Source organism: Pleuronectes platessa, chromosome 9 (assembly GCF_947347685.1).
Source record: "Pleuronectes platessa chromosome 9, fPlePla1.1, whole genome shotgun sequence".
In the NCBI taxonomy this organism is placed as follows: Eukaryota; Metazoa; Chordata; class Actinopteri; order Pleuronectiformes; family Pleuronectidae; genus Pleuronectes; species Pleuronectes platessa.
Genome location: NC_070634.1, coordinates 21,111,451 through 21,128,023, shown reverse-complemented (window position 1 = coordinate 21,128,023; position 16,573 = coordinate 21,111,451). Strand labels below are relative to the sequence as shown.

General features: G+C 41.2%; 1 protein-coding gene across 1 annotated transcript; it reads left to right on the top strand.

Annotated features, from left to right (window-relative positions):
- The first annotated feature begins 1,556 nt into the window (after positions 1–1,556).
- Positions 1,557–11,382, top strand: tdrd5 (tudor domain containing 5). The gene is given in 17 exon segments (XM_053430959.1): positions 1,557–1,785; positions 1,884–2,092; positions 2,374–2,692; positions 3,035–3,210; positions 3,371–3,454; positions 3,581–3,637; positions 3,757–3,923; positions 4,360–4,483; positions 4,775–4,989; positions 5,288–5,497; positions 5,613–5,679; positions 6,096–6,296; positions 6,390–6,521; positions 8,087–8,152; positions 8,475–8,663; positions 8,777–8,960; positions 10,819–11,382. Coding segments are annotated over 17 exon segments (2,697 nt in total). The 3' UTR covers positions 10,887–11,382.
- The last annotated feature ends 5,191 nt before the right edge of the window (positions 11,383–16,573 follow it).

Below are 16,573 nucleotides of genomic sequence, written 5' to 3'. Positions count from 1 at the left end.
AATGAGCAAAGCTATACATGAAGTTAATCTAAAATGGAATAAGGAGATTTGATTGAGGGGAGAGCCACAATCTGAGACTTTTACCAGATTACCACAAAGAGCATGAGCAGGACATTGATAATACTTCAAAGACACTGACTGTTTGTGATTTGTATGGTTGTGAAAATGTTTGGCACAGAAAAATTTAATATCATATTTAACTCTGATTTTCATACTAATTCAAGCCAGCAGTTCAGTTTAGCGTCGACTTTCTAATTTAACAAATATTTCTTAATACTATTATCATATCTATTTCAGATTTTCCAGTTTAGACAGTCATCCGATGAGACCAGTTGTAAAACGTCTTCTCTGCTCCAAAACGAGTTTAGGCAGATTTTATTTAACCCCTGATGATGCAGTGACATCATGGATGGACAGATGGGCTAATGAAAACAAAGACAACTGATTTGCATTATGGGAAATTTAGGATTCTGTGTTTTTGACTCAGCTTCTTATTTTACTTATAGATATAACAGATCCTTTTCTTTTTTTCTTTGCATTTTTCAAATAGCATTGGATGTTGTAAATTACCCATAAATAATTTATTAAATTTTTTGGATTTGTTAAAGTTAAAGTTCTATAAATACTATTGAAAAACAGCCTTTAGAATAACATCGGCTTTCAGACAACATCACACCCATTAACATTCAGTTACATCCGGACACTAAAGTCAATGAAATCCGCCAATAAGAGAAAAGGGAACTTTTTAAATAAATAACGTGAACGACATTATTCTTCCTGCAGGAAACATCTTTATCTTTTAACTTCATTTACCGCCTCTCGTCAGACTTGACAGTGTCTTAACGTGTTGACATTAATATACGTGTATACTGTTCTGTCGAGTCACGTTTAGCTACTGTTAGCCGCTACTAGCTAATGCTAGCCGCGGTTAGCTAGCGAGCCACAGGTGCGCAGGTGACGAAGAGGAAAGGGTGAGACATCTTGGGAGGATGAAGCCGCAGAGACGCTGAACACACACACGAGGTAACTTTGTGTCCTCAGAACTTCAGGAAGCATTCGATGACGTCGTCTCTGTATTGAAACACTTTACTAGCTGAGCAGTTGTGTAATCATTTATTGCACCACGTGATTTAGGTGGTTGGAAGCCAACTTCAATTGTATGCTAATCCAAGTGTTAGCCATGTGCTGCTTAGTTAGAAGTTACTCCCGAAAAAATAAGGAGCTGCAGGACATGTTTAATCAATTTAACAAAAGATGAAATATGAGTGTTTGACCATGATTTTTATTTTTGAAAGGATATGTTAGACCCAGGGAGACTAGGCAATGTATATGTATGCATATTTTCTTCAATTATATATGTCCTGAATTTCCTTGTGTTCATGGTTTCTTTACTTGTACTGTCCCATTTTGTTCCATCCCCTTTGCTGGTGGCACCTTTACCCATTGTGGTACTGATTAAAAGTTCTTATCTCATGATGCCCTCAGCACAGTGTCACCCGATCACTCTTTCTTCCATTTTGTTTCCTGCTGTGTATTCTGTTGGTTCAACAGGCAACATGAACCAGGAAGTGGCCTTTGCCAAGTTGAAGAAGGATGTTCGCTCCTTGCTCATCACGTCCAAGCTGGGCCTGGACCCTGATAAGCTCAGGCAGGACTTTGCTGCAATGTTGGGCTATCCCATTCCCCTGAAACTCCTGGGCTTCAGAAATGTCATGGACATGGTGAAGGAGATGCCCGACGTGGTGTCTATCAACTTCAACGCAGACGGTGGAATATTCCTAAAGGGTAGAGTTGATTTGTTCATTTGTGGGTGTTTATCAATTTGGATAAAGTTGCAGTTCATTGCAGTGAAGCCACCCTGGCTATGGTTTCCATCAATGCAGCTGTAGGCGATGAGTCCACGTCGAGAATTGAGGAGCTGGTAGCCAAGCAGCGCACTAAGACGGCCAGGAAATCTACCAGAGGTGGTTTCGGCCACTTATCGAACCGCTCCCATCACTATTTCCCCCCTGTGATGCTTCCCCGAAGAGGTCATGCTCCTATAGCTCTCCCTGCCCAGCTCAGGGCTCAGTTCTGCATCCTGCTCTCCCAGGTATGACCTTATCATTTACCGTTTCTCATCAAAACCTCTTGTGTGTCTTCTCCACAAAAAGCTGAGCTGTTAGAAACTTTCCAGATGTTTGATTAAAGGCATCTAAGCCAAATAGTTTGTTGAAACAGGACAGACTGTTCGTTTTTTTATTTTAACCTAATCAAACGCACCCAATTAATGGCGAGGCAGAGGCGCCAGAATGAATCCTATGTTTATATTTCTGACCAAAATCATGTAGTTCTCATATTGCAAAATGTTGTTTAGTTTGAGTATTGAAGCAGCCCCTCTTTTAGGGTCCTCTCAGGTTATCTGACCTGGAGGTCAGCTACCTGCGCTGCTTTGGCCACCCCCTGCGTGTCCACAACTATGGCTTCTACTCCACCGGAGAGATGCTGGAGGCAGCAGCAGACCTCATCCTCATCCAGCAAGGCCGGCTGGGCTCAGTTCTGACCCTGAGGCAACACATGCTACCCAGTAACCTGGTCAGACCGTTTAGTACACCAAGGAGGACTGGACCTGTGAAGCCACAGTCACCTAGAACTGACGTGCCAGCACCTACAGGGCCTGGCACCATTGCTCACACAGCCTCAGTACTCCCAGGTGTGCTATTAGAGGGGTGGTTGTACTTGGTAAACTGGTAAATTCATTTACTGGTCTCCAGTTTTTGGAGACACTGTTGCATTTACACCTTTTAAACATCTTTATAAAATGTGTTTCTATTGATAAATCTTTATCCAGTGGCTTTATTGCATTACACATTACTTTTATTTGAGATCGGAGAGCTATTTAATCTGTCCAATGTTTATGGAGCGGCTCGGTGTTAGCGGGTTAGTAATGATAAACTCAAACAGTGTTCAAACTCGATTTGAAATTTTGTAAGTTTTGCACAAAAAGCCCTGAGCAGTGGCTCCTAATATTTCTAAACACGTTTTTGCTTTTCAGCTCCTGTCCCAGTGCAGCAGAATCCTTTGGACCAGTCTTCTGCTGAGACCGCTTCGGCCCGTGTCTGTCAAGAGTCGATAACCGTCAGTAACAAGCCAAACAAGGTTGAGATGAACCAAAAATCTGAAGACGAGCTCTTCCAGGAAGATCAACTCTTTCAGAAACGTGTTGTCAAGGTTTGCTCTGATTTTGCGTCACTTTTGTTGAGCGGTCATCTTGTTCATCTTTATATACAGTCAATGGTCTTGTTGCTGAACCTGGAAACTCAAACAAAACTTAATGTTATTTAATCTAAGTTCAAGTATCTCTGTTCTTTCTCCTCAAATTCTCCATCAGCTGGAAGAGGAGCTTCGTCAGAGAATCCTGGAGAATGGAGTAGCTGCCACCATTAGTCAGGAGCTGAAGGACAAGTTGCTAAAGGTTACATCCACTAGTTTGAGCAAGTTGATTCAGAACCTATTATTTATGTAAATTATTTTTGAAACAAGAAAGAAGCATTTTCTTTCTCTTTTGTAATGAAACTCTTTACATCCTCACACGCTGCAGGTTGTACGTCAGACCTGTGGAGGGTTATCGGTGCACAATCTGCCTGCAGAGTATAAGGTAAAAGTAAACCAGTCATTCAATGCTCCTGTTTACCTTCATATTGTCACATGAGAGTGGAAGACAAATTATACGTGGTCACATTTTGCGCAGCTCATCTGTGTTGATTTGCTCCTCAGAGGTTCTTTGGTGAGGAGCTGCCGCTGCTACAGAACGGCTTTGTCAGTGTCACAGAACTGGTCGATGCCATGAGAGACACCTTGCACCTCAAGCCTGCAGGGGGCGACGACGCACAACACTGGATAGTTATGGACATCCATGACAATGAAAGCACACAGTCAGGTGTGTACGTGCATGTATTCAAGTACCAGCAGTCAAGGCCTGTGTGTAGTTTGAAATGTGCTGTAGGAACACCTCAGAAATATAAATGACCATAGCAGCTGTCATGGAGAGAGGGAGGACACACTAATCTTAATGTGGTTAGATATCAGTCATGCGACAGAGTTGTGTAAACAATTAAACATTGCTTTTGGAAAGAAAAGGTCAGACTGGCAGAATAGTGGAAACTTGGGATGACAGGATTGTTTGAAGAAGATTTAGCTGTAAATATAAAAATGTTACGTTTATATCATTAAGTTTCATTCGATTACCAGTCTCTCTGTATTTAACACTTTTCTAATGACCTGCTGGAATCAATAGTTTGATTGTGTCTGTGGCTTTGAACTTATCATGGAATGAATTTTTCTGTATTGTGTAGACTCAAAGGAAACTGACGGTACAAGCTACTACTTAAACGGCGGAGAGTCTCCTTGGGAAGGCAAACTGGAAGCAGACAACCATGAGATCACAGAAGATCTCAAGAGCGAGAAGCTAGAGACTAGTCACATTTCCAAGATCCAAGAAATGGTGAGGCAACATCTTTTTTTTATTCCATTATTTTACATTACCAGACTCAATCAGAAGCAAAAGACCCGAATAAAAATGTCAAAGCAATACGTAAATGTCAATCATGAATTTACATTTACATTTTGTCAATGAATAGCTTAGTCAGCCCTCAAACCGGTTATCACTCTTTATTTAACTTTTATTAGATATTTTATATTACTAATGTTTTGTTATAATCTTGTAGACTTAAACTGCTGTGTCCTGCTCACTACTTGTTCTTTTTCCCCTTTAACTTGTTGTGTCCGCCTGTAGAGGTCTGAGATTTACCCTGTCATTCAGGTGCACTGCAGCCCTGCTGTGCCCCTAGATGCTCTCCAGAGTCAGCGTCTCAAACCGCCAATGCGACGTCAAGCTCAAGAGCAACTCCAAGTCCTGGTGGAACATGTGGAGTCGCCAGGACATTTCTACATCCGCTTCAGCAACGTTAAAGAGGCGCAGGCTATGGAGGACATGATGATTGAGATGAGGTGGTGGACATGTTCTTTGCCCCTTGTTTAAAAGACATAAGAACAAAGTTCTTTTGAATTCATTAGCAGTCTGCTGTTTTTACTATTTCATAATTCCTGGCACACTCTTAAAAAATACGGCTTTGACTCAGTGCAAAGTGGAAGCTGGGGATCTGAAATTTAAAGATAAATCACTAATCAAAAAAAAATCCCACATTTTAATAATTTCAAAACTGCTTCATCCTTAAATTCACATGATTCCTGATGCTTCTCTGGGAGCAATGACTTTGTTTCACTCCCTCTCTTGTTTTTGCTGTAGACGATGTTACACCTCTCCCAAGGTGTCGGAGCGCTACACCCTCCGGAAGCCATTCGTACGACGGGGTCAGGTCTGCTGCGTGTCACCTGGTGGAATATGGTTCTACCGAGTGGTGATCCATCAGATCATCAGTCCCACTCAAGTCGAGGTGTACTATGTCGACTTCGGTGGAATGACTGTTGTGCAGAGCGCCAACCTCAAGTTCCTCAAGTATGGGCATCTCAGACATTGAAGCAGTTAATCGATGGAAGTCGTACCACTAAGCTGGTCAGTGTGTGTGTGTGTGTGTGTCTTATACTGAACTCTTCATCTCTCCTTTCATCAGGTCATGCTACTTGGTTCTTCCTGCACAAGCTGTTCCGTCATCACTTGCTGGAATCAAACCCAACTCGGTGAGTGTGATAGCTGACCTGATATTCTATTCACATTCATGCAGAGTTCTGCACCACTTCTATGTTAAAACCAAACCAAACTGTCTATCTGCTTAAAGTTAAATCTAGTATTCATCCTGCATCATTACTAGTCAGATATTCCTAGTTCATAACCTAGTTGTTGAGAAACCATTCATCTAAGGCTTCTAAAGACAGTAAGTGTGATAGGTTAACATTCAATTTAACTTAAATGCAGACAGTAGTGGTTCCCTCATAAACATTTGAATCTTCCTACAGGATAAAAGAGTATAAACCAATATTCTAATATTGTCAAGAGATTCACATGTTTTCTGAGTCAGTCTTTCTACAGTTTTATTATTCAGAGCTGTAATCATTGACTTTTTAGGAGTGTGAGTGTTGTGGTTGTTCTCTCTCAGGGCAGCTGGACTGCTGAGGCCACTGCTTGTTTCCAGAAGCTGTGCTCTGATCGCGCCCTGGTGGGCACTACGTGTTGTAACACTGGAGATGTGCTGCAGCTCTACCTGTGTAACACACTTACTGCTGACAACGTCTACATCCACCTTGCCCTGCTGAGCCAAGGACATGGGACACAGTGCTGCCCTACAGCCAGTGCAGCAGTGAGCCCCTCACACACAAACTCTTATTTGCATCGTGATTATGATAAATACAAAAGTTTGTGATCAGTCAGTTGATTGGTGTTCTTTCCTCAGCTGTGTGTCCAGGTCAATCCAGTGAGTCTCTACTTGGGGGAGGGAAAGTTTGACCTGCCAGAGATAGAGGAGGAGATGATCTGCCCTGAGCCAGCAAACACTCCTGAACCATCCATGTCAGCCACACTGAAGGTAGTACACACACACACACACACACACACACACACACACACACACACACACACACACACACACACACACACACACAGAGACACACACACACACACACACACAGAGGCCTGGCTGCTGCACTTCTTTATTCAAATCTATGAGGTTGTGGTTCAAACTAAAGATTAGTGTGAGTACTTGCCTACTTGGATGCGTGTGGTGGAGTTGTAGAATATGATGACTCGGTTGTTTTCTTATCTAAGAGAGCACTCTCCTTGTCTCTTCTCTTGCTCCCTCGCACACGTCAGTCTTTCTAATGTTGCTTCTGTTCCTCTCCGTTCATAGCTCTTATCTTCCCAGCCATACTGTGAGTGGTGCAGGCCCACTGCAGCACCAAGCACCCTCAACACACAAACTGTACTGGCATGCACACACAGTCACTGCACGAACATATAGTCTGACTAGTGGAAGGTCACCGCTTGTTGTTGTTTAGTAAATAAGATGGCAGCCAATCAGTGAGCTGTTTGAGGACTATTGGCTTACAAGGCAACAGAATATCCCAATGAGTAAAGGAACCTCACTGGTGACTAACTCGAGTTTCTGTTCATAGGTAGTAAGTTACTAATGCTTCTGAAATTAGGTATCAGAAAGGTCTCCCACACCCAGTGTTCTCTTGTTCTTCACGGTACTTTTCCTCTGACGAGAGCAACTGATCCTGTTGACATCACAGTTGTGTAAATAGTCAACTTGAAGCTACCATACAATCATGGCTCAATTTAAAATGTGTCAGCTGATCGTTTTTCAAACCTCAATACTGTTTTCTCAGTCTGTGCTGACTGTGCATCATGCTGCTCTGAATACTGATTTGAATGTGTACATGTAACAGGTAAGCCTGAGCCAATATTTACTGTCGCCCAACAACTCGTTATCTTTCCTTCTAGTGCACTGCGTGTTCTGAACTTGCCTGTTTGGAACGGGCTGTTTGTAAATGAGCTCACTCAGTCCACAGAACCGCTGCTGCTCCACGAGCTGGTCACCTGTTTATTCAAAGTTCAGTGAGGCGATGAGCAGAACCCTGAGCTGGAGAATTAACAGATGTTGTCGTGATTGACATTGTCACTTAGGTTAATGTGTCCCAGCCACTGCTGCTATAGATAGATATGTGAATTAAACTAGGGCTGAAAAGTAGATTCAATACTGGCAGGATTGTCTTTGCGTAGAATTGGAGTCTTTTCCTCAGTACATCAGTGAGCCTTGATTTCCTCGCTCATCCTCACAACGACTCCTCTCTCTCTTTCTCGTCTAAACACGCTGCCTGCGAGGGTCTGGATGAGTCTCCCGTCTCTCATTAGCTCCTGTCTCACTACGGAGGAATTTATATCTCATTTATAGTCCCATCTTTTTAATTTTCCTTTTAATTCAGCCTGATTCTGTCTCACTTTTCTGTTGTCTGTCATTTTATCTCCTGCTACATAAATAAATCTGACCTATGAATTTATTTATCAATCCGTATCACATTCAACTATGGACCATTATATTAGTTTGTGAGACGTAAGTGTGAAGCACTCAGAGGTTTCTTGGTGTCTCAGGTTGAAGAGGAAGAGCCGCCTGCCCTGGAGTGGATTGAGGACAGTGAGGTCATCCATCAGGTCCAAGTATGACCCCCAGACACTGACCTTATGCACAGCCACACCCCCACCATCTTCACTGTGTATTCAGAAAGCTTAGATCTGTTAGAATTTGGATGCCTTTAGATTTTTAGGAAGGATTTAGACTGAAATATTGTTTTTAACTTACTTGTGGAATACAACTCAAGATTAGAGATTTTGGATTTCTGATTCACTGTAGTCACCTTATTTTAATAACAATGAAATGGTAGACAATGTTTATCTGTATGTGGACACAATTATTTTATGTTAACAAAATGTAATAGTGTGAGCAAATGCTGCTCAAGTCTAACTAATGTGTCTTCTTAAGGATACACAGGCCGTCAACCCATTCAGTGTTCCTCTGAATGAACAAACACTCAGCTGTAGTGAGTTGGCCTTGTCCGTGACCAACGAGTTCCCTCATGCTAACTCTACAAGTCCTGCTACCAGTCCCCTCGTCCCTCCAGATGTGATCCAGACCAAGACAACCCCAGCTCGCTGTACAGCTGATCTCACAGTGAGGAGACATCTTTTGTCTTTTTCTAGAAACAATTCATAGCTGTGGAGTTAAGGTAACGGTAAAGTAATGAGTGACAACTTATTATAGAAAAAACTTGATTCTGTTTTCAGATGTTGAGCAGGACTCCTCCAACAAGTACTTCCAGCAATAATTTGAGCTCCTGTTACCAGACTCCTGAAGAGGAGCAGCACCAGTCGAAGAGCTCTTCCCCTTTACTGGTCTCACCACCTCAGCTCCTGAGGACCCTCTGCCTCCATACCCCTGACCTGGGCAAAATCCAGAGCTGCATTCAGGGTACGTATACACCTATATTCATTGATGCTATGAGGGAGGTACAGCACACGGTGTGGGTATAATTTATAATGATGATAACCAATACTAATAGGTTTGTGAGTGGCAACAGATTTATTTAAATAAGTTTGTATAGTCAGTTTTATTTATACTAAAGTTATTTCAGCAAATGTAATTTTGTCAATATTGAATGGAACCTTGTTGTTTTTCTCATTACTTTTCATCATTTCGCAAAAAGCTTCACTACTTGTATGGTGCTAAGATTTAGTGCCAGTTTGGTGCATCTTGATTAAATGAGTTAAGGGCCTGTTGGTCCATGGCAGAGGAATGAGCTCTAGTGGGTGTTGTAGCTTTTCCTAGTTTTTTTATTTGGGAGACAACCACATTTCCATAATGCTTAGGGGGTGTAAACAGGAAAAGTAATCATGCCAAGTTTTTTTTGTACTGTAATTGTTTACATTTGGCACCATTAAATCTATAATGGATCTAAGTTTAAGGATTAGATTCATCCAAATGCATTGTTAGTCATAATACAGACAAATAAACACTATATTTCTAAAGTCATCTTATAAAGCTTTAATCCTGAGTAAGTAAAGTTCCCTTTATATTGTAAAATGATAACATTGTGGAACAAAAGTCAAAATTTGTACACAAAGCCTTGTCTCATGCACACACACACACATTTTCTAATAGGATTATACAATGACCTTCATCAACCTGCACATATGCACACATTGGCTCTCGCTCTCTCTCCTTCTCTCTCTCTCTCTCTCTACCACACAGAAAAAAAGCCTTCAATGAAATTAGAGTTTATCCATGGATGCATAGAGGGTGTATTGATTTCCATGGTGCTGCCTGCAGTAGTGGATGTACCTGTACTGAGAACCTGACACAGATTCAATTAGATCTGTTACCAGAGCTATTTGACCCAACAAGCCGCTTTCATTGCATTTGTCCTGATATCGATACACTGCTGTTCCACCACGCTTCCACCCGGACAGTGTTAATGAGAGGAAGAGTTGGTCAGGGCAGATTTATCTACTAATCGCTTTGTGCGACCTGCAGCGTTTCACACAGATTCACAATTAGAGATTTGAAAACACAATATTCTAAGTAGTTACTGTATATTAACTTTAGGCTAATGGAAGTAGTGTAATAGAAATTCTTCCTTCTAATATTTTGTTCCCTCGTATGCCCAGAGAAACGTTATGCTGCGCTCCCGGAAAAACCTGACTTTGCCGAAACTTAACTCAGAAAAGAAAAGTCTACACTTACACAAAAAAATGCAAACTCAGCACTTGTCCATTGTCGCGATTCTCCTGTCTCTCTCATGATGGGCCTACGGCTGTGAGTGGCTGCTCAGCAGATTTGTTACCTGCAGGTCAGGACTCAGCTTGTTTTTCTGGAGTCTGCAGAAAAGAAAATGACCATTTCTTTGGTTATTTATTTATCAGGCAGTTTGTTATAATGTTAAAACTAAGTTAACAATAGCAGAGAATCTTGCTTTTGCTGACTTCCAGTGGTTGAAGTTGTTACTTTTGCTGATGTAATGAACTAGTGCACTTTCTGTGAGCTTGCGATATCACTGTCCGGTATGAGTGCAGGTCCAGCAGAACACACCTCTGAACAAAGGTAGGGACATGGGTTGTCTCATGTTTAGTCTGGGACTTAAAGACAAGAACCCATCAGGTGTCATGGAGGTGACGCTGAGGAAGGGCGACAGTCAAGATGGTTTTTAGTGACTTTGTTCGGCGTCCCTTTTGTGACTATAGAAAATATCACTTACCACATGGCAAAGTATATATTTACGTGAAATGTATCAAAGTATTGATACTGGTTTGTGTTTGATTGTGTTTTCCAGGTGCACCTCTGTCTCTGCTCCAGATACGTAACCCTGGCCTCATGTTCCCTTTGTTTGGGGGCAGGTAGGTTTGAGCCTCCTGTCACTAATCTGAAACCAACTTCCAACGACCTGAATGAGTCAAAACACAAAGGAAGCCTTATTTACAGCATTTTCTTATAACTATCACTGACCTGAAGGAAGTGTTGACATATTTCTTATAAGAAGTTACTTTTCATGTCATTTTAATCATTAAGATTATTTAAACCTAGAATATGTTGAGCTCTGTTAGTTTGTAGTTGCTGTAACAAAAGACAGGAAGTGAATGGTTGTTCTTTAACAGTGAATAAGTTTGTCAGTGTTGTTTGTTATAAAAACTATTTTTGTTTAGGTTAAGTGTTTTATCATTATCTCAGAGGCCATCAAGATGCTCGTATTTCTTTTGCGTATTAATATTGTTCTGATTTAAGGTTGAAACATTTCAATATTCTAACATGATGAACATTACAGTCGTATGTAAGTCATGACAAATGTAATTTTAGTTTGAGAAATAAATTTATTATGATTGTTTTATTGTTTCAATTTGAGTTTTGTGATTCTTGGAAGTGGCCGGTTCTTTCCACTGATTTCTTCTTCATGCAGCCACAACCTGACATTAGTACGTAGATCAACATTAAAACACATCAGCTTTTTATTTCATGGAGCAATAAGCCTGTTAATGTAATCTAACAAATAAAATATGAGCAAGAATATAAAACATATATTCTACTTAAATTTCCTGTCCAGCACTGGATCACTTGTGATGCTCAGCTGTAAACGAACAGACACCAACAACACCATGTACAGTTGGTAAATGTAAGAAGACAAATGCATATAAATATGATTTTTCTGCAGAATACGTTTGTTGTGGAAATGCTTCGATCAATATTTTTATCTTCAAATCCAGTTGGTGTCTCAAACTTGATCCTAAGATCATCTGAAGTTATATTGTTTTTGTTGTGCTTCTAGATAAAATAAATAAAATCCGGTAAATTTTTCATTTCAGCGTTGATTCAGTAATTCCTCAGCTGTCGTGCAATTCCTCCCTTCTTCAGTGTCCATGTTACATTCACCCCTGCAATTAATCCACACTTTGCCTGGTCCTGCTGACTCATCAAATTTCTCGTATTTACACAAGTGTTCTTGTCCTGCTTGCGAACAGCTGCACATTAAATCTGTGTCTGAGAGAAGATGATTTAAGAGACAAGATCGCCGCACAGGAACAATGAATAAAAAAAACAACAACCCAGAGACCGACTCTAAAATCACTGACGCTCATTGTCTCATTCATTTTCCGATGAGAGAACAACACGATGTGTCTTTTTGAAACCTGTCGAGACGGGAACTGAAGCTCAGGAACCAAAGAGTGTTCGGACTAAAGGTTAAAGCCGAGTGTGTCGTCCGGGATCATTAGTCTGCATCCTGCTGAGCTCCCTGACCTTTCCTGGCTCAGCCTATTAGCTTTTTAAAAGGCTCCTAATGAGAGGAGCTCCTCCTCTCACTGAAAAACAGCAACACAATGACGGCCATTAACCTACATACTGTACACACATTCTCGTTCACTCATTCTGGTGGAGACCTGACATTGGCGTAATGCATTTCCTCGCCCCCAACCCTCAAACATGTGCGCTCCAGCATCCTGGTTCCCACAAAGCTGTCGGATGCTCGGTTTTTGGACCCTGCAGATATAGTTAAACACCTTTAAATGACATTAGATTAGGATAAAACTAAATAATGTTCTTATACACCTGCTTTTATTTTGTTATACAAAAGCCAAACCCTGTTTCAGATTTGTACCATAACCACAGACTGTATATAAAATGTCACCTATTGGCCCAGTGTGCTTGTTCGAGCTTTCGTAGTTGTTTTAGTGATCTTGTCTGGATGGAAATATTTAGATACACACACTACTTCTTGGGACAAACACCAAATGACAAACATATTGCTGTGTTTAACAAACACACACACAGTAAACCCTTCTTAAGCAGGAGAGTAATGTGGTTGCAGTTGAATCAGCAGCCGACAGCAGCAGAATATCTGCTGTATGAAGCATGAAGATCTGATGACTTTGATTTACACACGAGAGCTCAAACACGACTGTTACATGATTCACAGGCTTTGGTTTTCTGATGAGATGTTGGTGACTGGACGTATTGATCACTGGGAAGTTTGTCTCCACTTATTAACATTTACATACTTTGGGAGTTAGATACATTCTAGAGCAGCTTGATTGAAATAACTTTTTATTTCCTGCTTTTATACGGATTGATGGTATTTTCTTAAATGATTTAAAAAGCACATTATCATTAAATATTCTCCTTAAAAAATAATCATTGCTAGCTCTAGTAATTACCTAATGCAAACCTCTTGAACTTGTGTTCTTTTCATTTGGTCGGAGCTGCACCTTATTTTACGTTTAGTTGTGTATTAGTTTTTCACTGAAACCCCGGCTCTCGGCTCTCAGAGCTTTACAGGCAACGGTTTCCTTATTCGCTATTCTCACCTGAGCCGAGGCTGTGTGCTGGATATTAAACTCTTCATGGTCCGAGCACTAAATCGATCAGATTCATCAGTGATGATTTGATCTGGTCACGATCAGGCAGATTTTCCCCACGTCTGTTCACAGCTGCTGGGATGCTGTCGTCTCTATGACCACCAGGGCGGGTGTTTTATCACCAAAGATTCTTCCATTGTCTTTTCTATTTATTCTTTAAAGTTTATTATTGTATAGTTTTCCACTACATCACTTGCTCCTGGATTTGCTTTATGCTTTAGCTTATTTTTGACTTGAGTTCCTTGTAAATTGAAATCCTACTTGGGGATAAACCTGATTTAGGTTATAATCAATATTTCTATAGACAGTAGTGTCTTTTATCAGAGTTTAGAAAAATCTGAATGTCACTGGTTACAAATGGATCCATGGATTCAAACGACCAAAACATTGAATCTCAGATGGGTCTTCCCATCTGCTATTCTGTTTCTGAGGAGGTTCTACAATGTTGTGTGTATTTCATCATCACAAATAATTGATGTTTCTCTCTGAATCCCCAAAATGCACGACGGCGATTAGCTGCATAATCTGGTTCTGTTTTCCTTCCAGCCACGGTGAGCCATCTTTTCTCACCCCCCCTCATCGTCCTCCCTGTAGCTCGGCTCCATTGACAACAAGCTTTTTTTGTTGTTGTGTTCCTGGTTTTATATTTTTTACTTCTGCATCTGTGTGGTCAATGTGTGTGTCTTTGTGCGCTCGTATGTATTTTGGGAGGGTTTGTGTGTATGTGCACATTCATATGCTGCGTGTAAATCAGCGTGTGGAGTCACACTCGTCCGCTGAGATAATTTCTGGAAGGGAGGCGTCTTTATTTTTATCCTTGTGTCCAAATTCTTATCTCCTGTTTTAATTTTAGGACAACCGAGAGAAGCTTCATTATCCAGCCAATTCCTAGTAGAGTGGAAATGCTCCTAGTTAAGCATTGCCACTCGACTCATTAGATTTATATGAAGCATCCTTACGTTTTCATGTTACTCCCAACTCCCCAGCTTCCAGTCAATGCGACATGTTTAGGAATGTATTAATATTGTCAAGGCAAATTCCAAATATTTTATGGGGAACATCAATGATTTTAATTATAATGTTGTGTTTGCACATCATTTTGAGTTCCACTACATTTCACAGGTTCTTACTCTGTGTCTACAAGGAGGTGGATGTTTATATTAGGCAGAATGAGTCGGATAAGAGGTTCTGTTGTGTGGAGTTATGGAACATGTAGGCGCCAGCATTTAATGGAGCTTGACCCTTCTACAACATGTAGCACTAAAGAGCACTATCACTAATTAATATTGTACTATGGTATACAAGGTAACATTATAGTATATTATAGTACTACAGCAGTGTCTGAAGAAGCTTTTGCTTGTGGTTTACATCTGTTTACATGAAGCCTTGATTCAAATGAAGCAGCCTCCTTCCAGCCGTGCCTCCTGCCACTGTGCTGAGAATTTATGACTCGGTGGATAAATGGAGGCCTTGAAGAGACCCTGGGGGACGGAGGGGAGCTGCCTGCTGGACGGAGGGATGGAGGGAGACAAGATGAATAAAGACTAATGCTTCCTCTCATTTCTTCACCTTGCCCTTTATGGCCCCCTGATGATTGCACACTCTCCTTACATGGTGAAGTGTCCTGTTTAAACCGAAGTTTGTACAGTGACTGTTTAGACCTGCCAGTGTGCAGAGAATCTGGTTTCACCAGGGAAACTAGGATGTTTAACGTCAAAGGAGTAAATCTAATTAGTGAGCAACTTAACGGGTGACATCAGAGCAGCATGTTTGTCAGAATGGAAACTTTCCATGAAGTCTTTCCACTCTAGATAAATTAGATACAAAACACACGAGTATAGAGGGAGTCACTGTAGGACTTAATGAGCTATATGGTGTAATAACAATAAAAACACTGGTACCATCAACTTCAGCTGCACTGAACTGGTAAACTTAGTGACAGGGCGTCCATCAGGTAGTGAGGAGGTGTCCTCAGCTTTAGTAGTTGTTGTTGGATGAGAACTTCTAACAGAAAAGTGATGTCCAATCAAATCAAATGAAGCAGAAGATAATCCCATTGTATTGTTTTCACCGTGTGTGTTTGTGTGTGTCATGGCAGAAAATGTCTGTGTCTGAACCAAACTTGTGGCTGGTGGAGGAGAGCTACATATGGATTAGCTCAGCTGGTTGAGAGGAAATCCTCCAGGTCCAGTTTTCAAACCCTCAAAAATATTTGAGCGTATTTTAAGCGGAGTCCTCGGTTCCATGTTCATTTTGGGCCTTTTGTGTTGGATTGTTCAAATAACAGTTGAGTGTGTTGCTGTTATTGTGTCCATCTTCTTTGTAACTGTATGGACTGATGCTTTTGTTGATCAATAAAAAAAACACTATTATAAAACTGTTCAGTATTGCATTCTAAAATTCAAGTTATTGAAATTAAAAGGGTGAAAATCACGAGTCAGAATAGGTTCTTCCTTTCTACCCCCTTTCACTGTTGCCACTTGGATGCAGATGTGGCCGATGTTGTTTGCCAGCAGCTTCCAGCTGCAGCCGAGCCCCTCGGCTCAGTTTATGTGCAATGGCACTCACTGACAGTTCCATTAAACCATATTTATGGCAGCCACAAATAATCGATATGCAGATACGCCGGCTTGTCCACATTCGCAGAATTGTCTTTGGTCCAGCAATGCAATGCATCAAACTGCCGCACTCGGTGACAACAGAGACAATATGCACCATTACTGGGTATTGTTCGTCCCTGTAGACCTGCTTACTCGTCCTCTCTGTCTTGTATCCTGGCTTCCAACCTCCATTGTCATGTTTTCCTCACCCACCACCCTTCTCTTGCTTTCCGTTTGCATTTCAACAACTTCAATCTGTGCTAAATATTGTTTATTCTGTCAAACATTGTAAAATACATCAATAAAATAGGCACGGTAGAAATGTATTCCTTATATGAATGTTCCTCTGATAAATGCAGTGAATCTGTGTAGTTAAAGCCTCTCTTCTTGCTCCACACTCAGTCCCTGTGGAGAATTACACAGGATTTGTAGAACAAAAGAGAGTAAGCTATACATCATATCTGGGATGAGCAGGCTCCAACTCTTCATATAGACCACGTCAGCCCCAGACCAGCAGCGTCCTGCCTGCCACGGATGCAGAGCTGTAACTGGCAGCAGTGGGAGCAATGTAAACCTTCAGTGG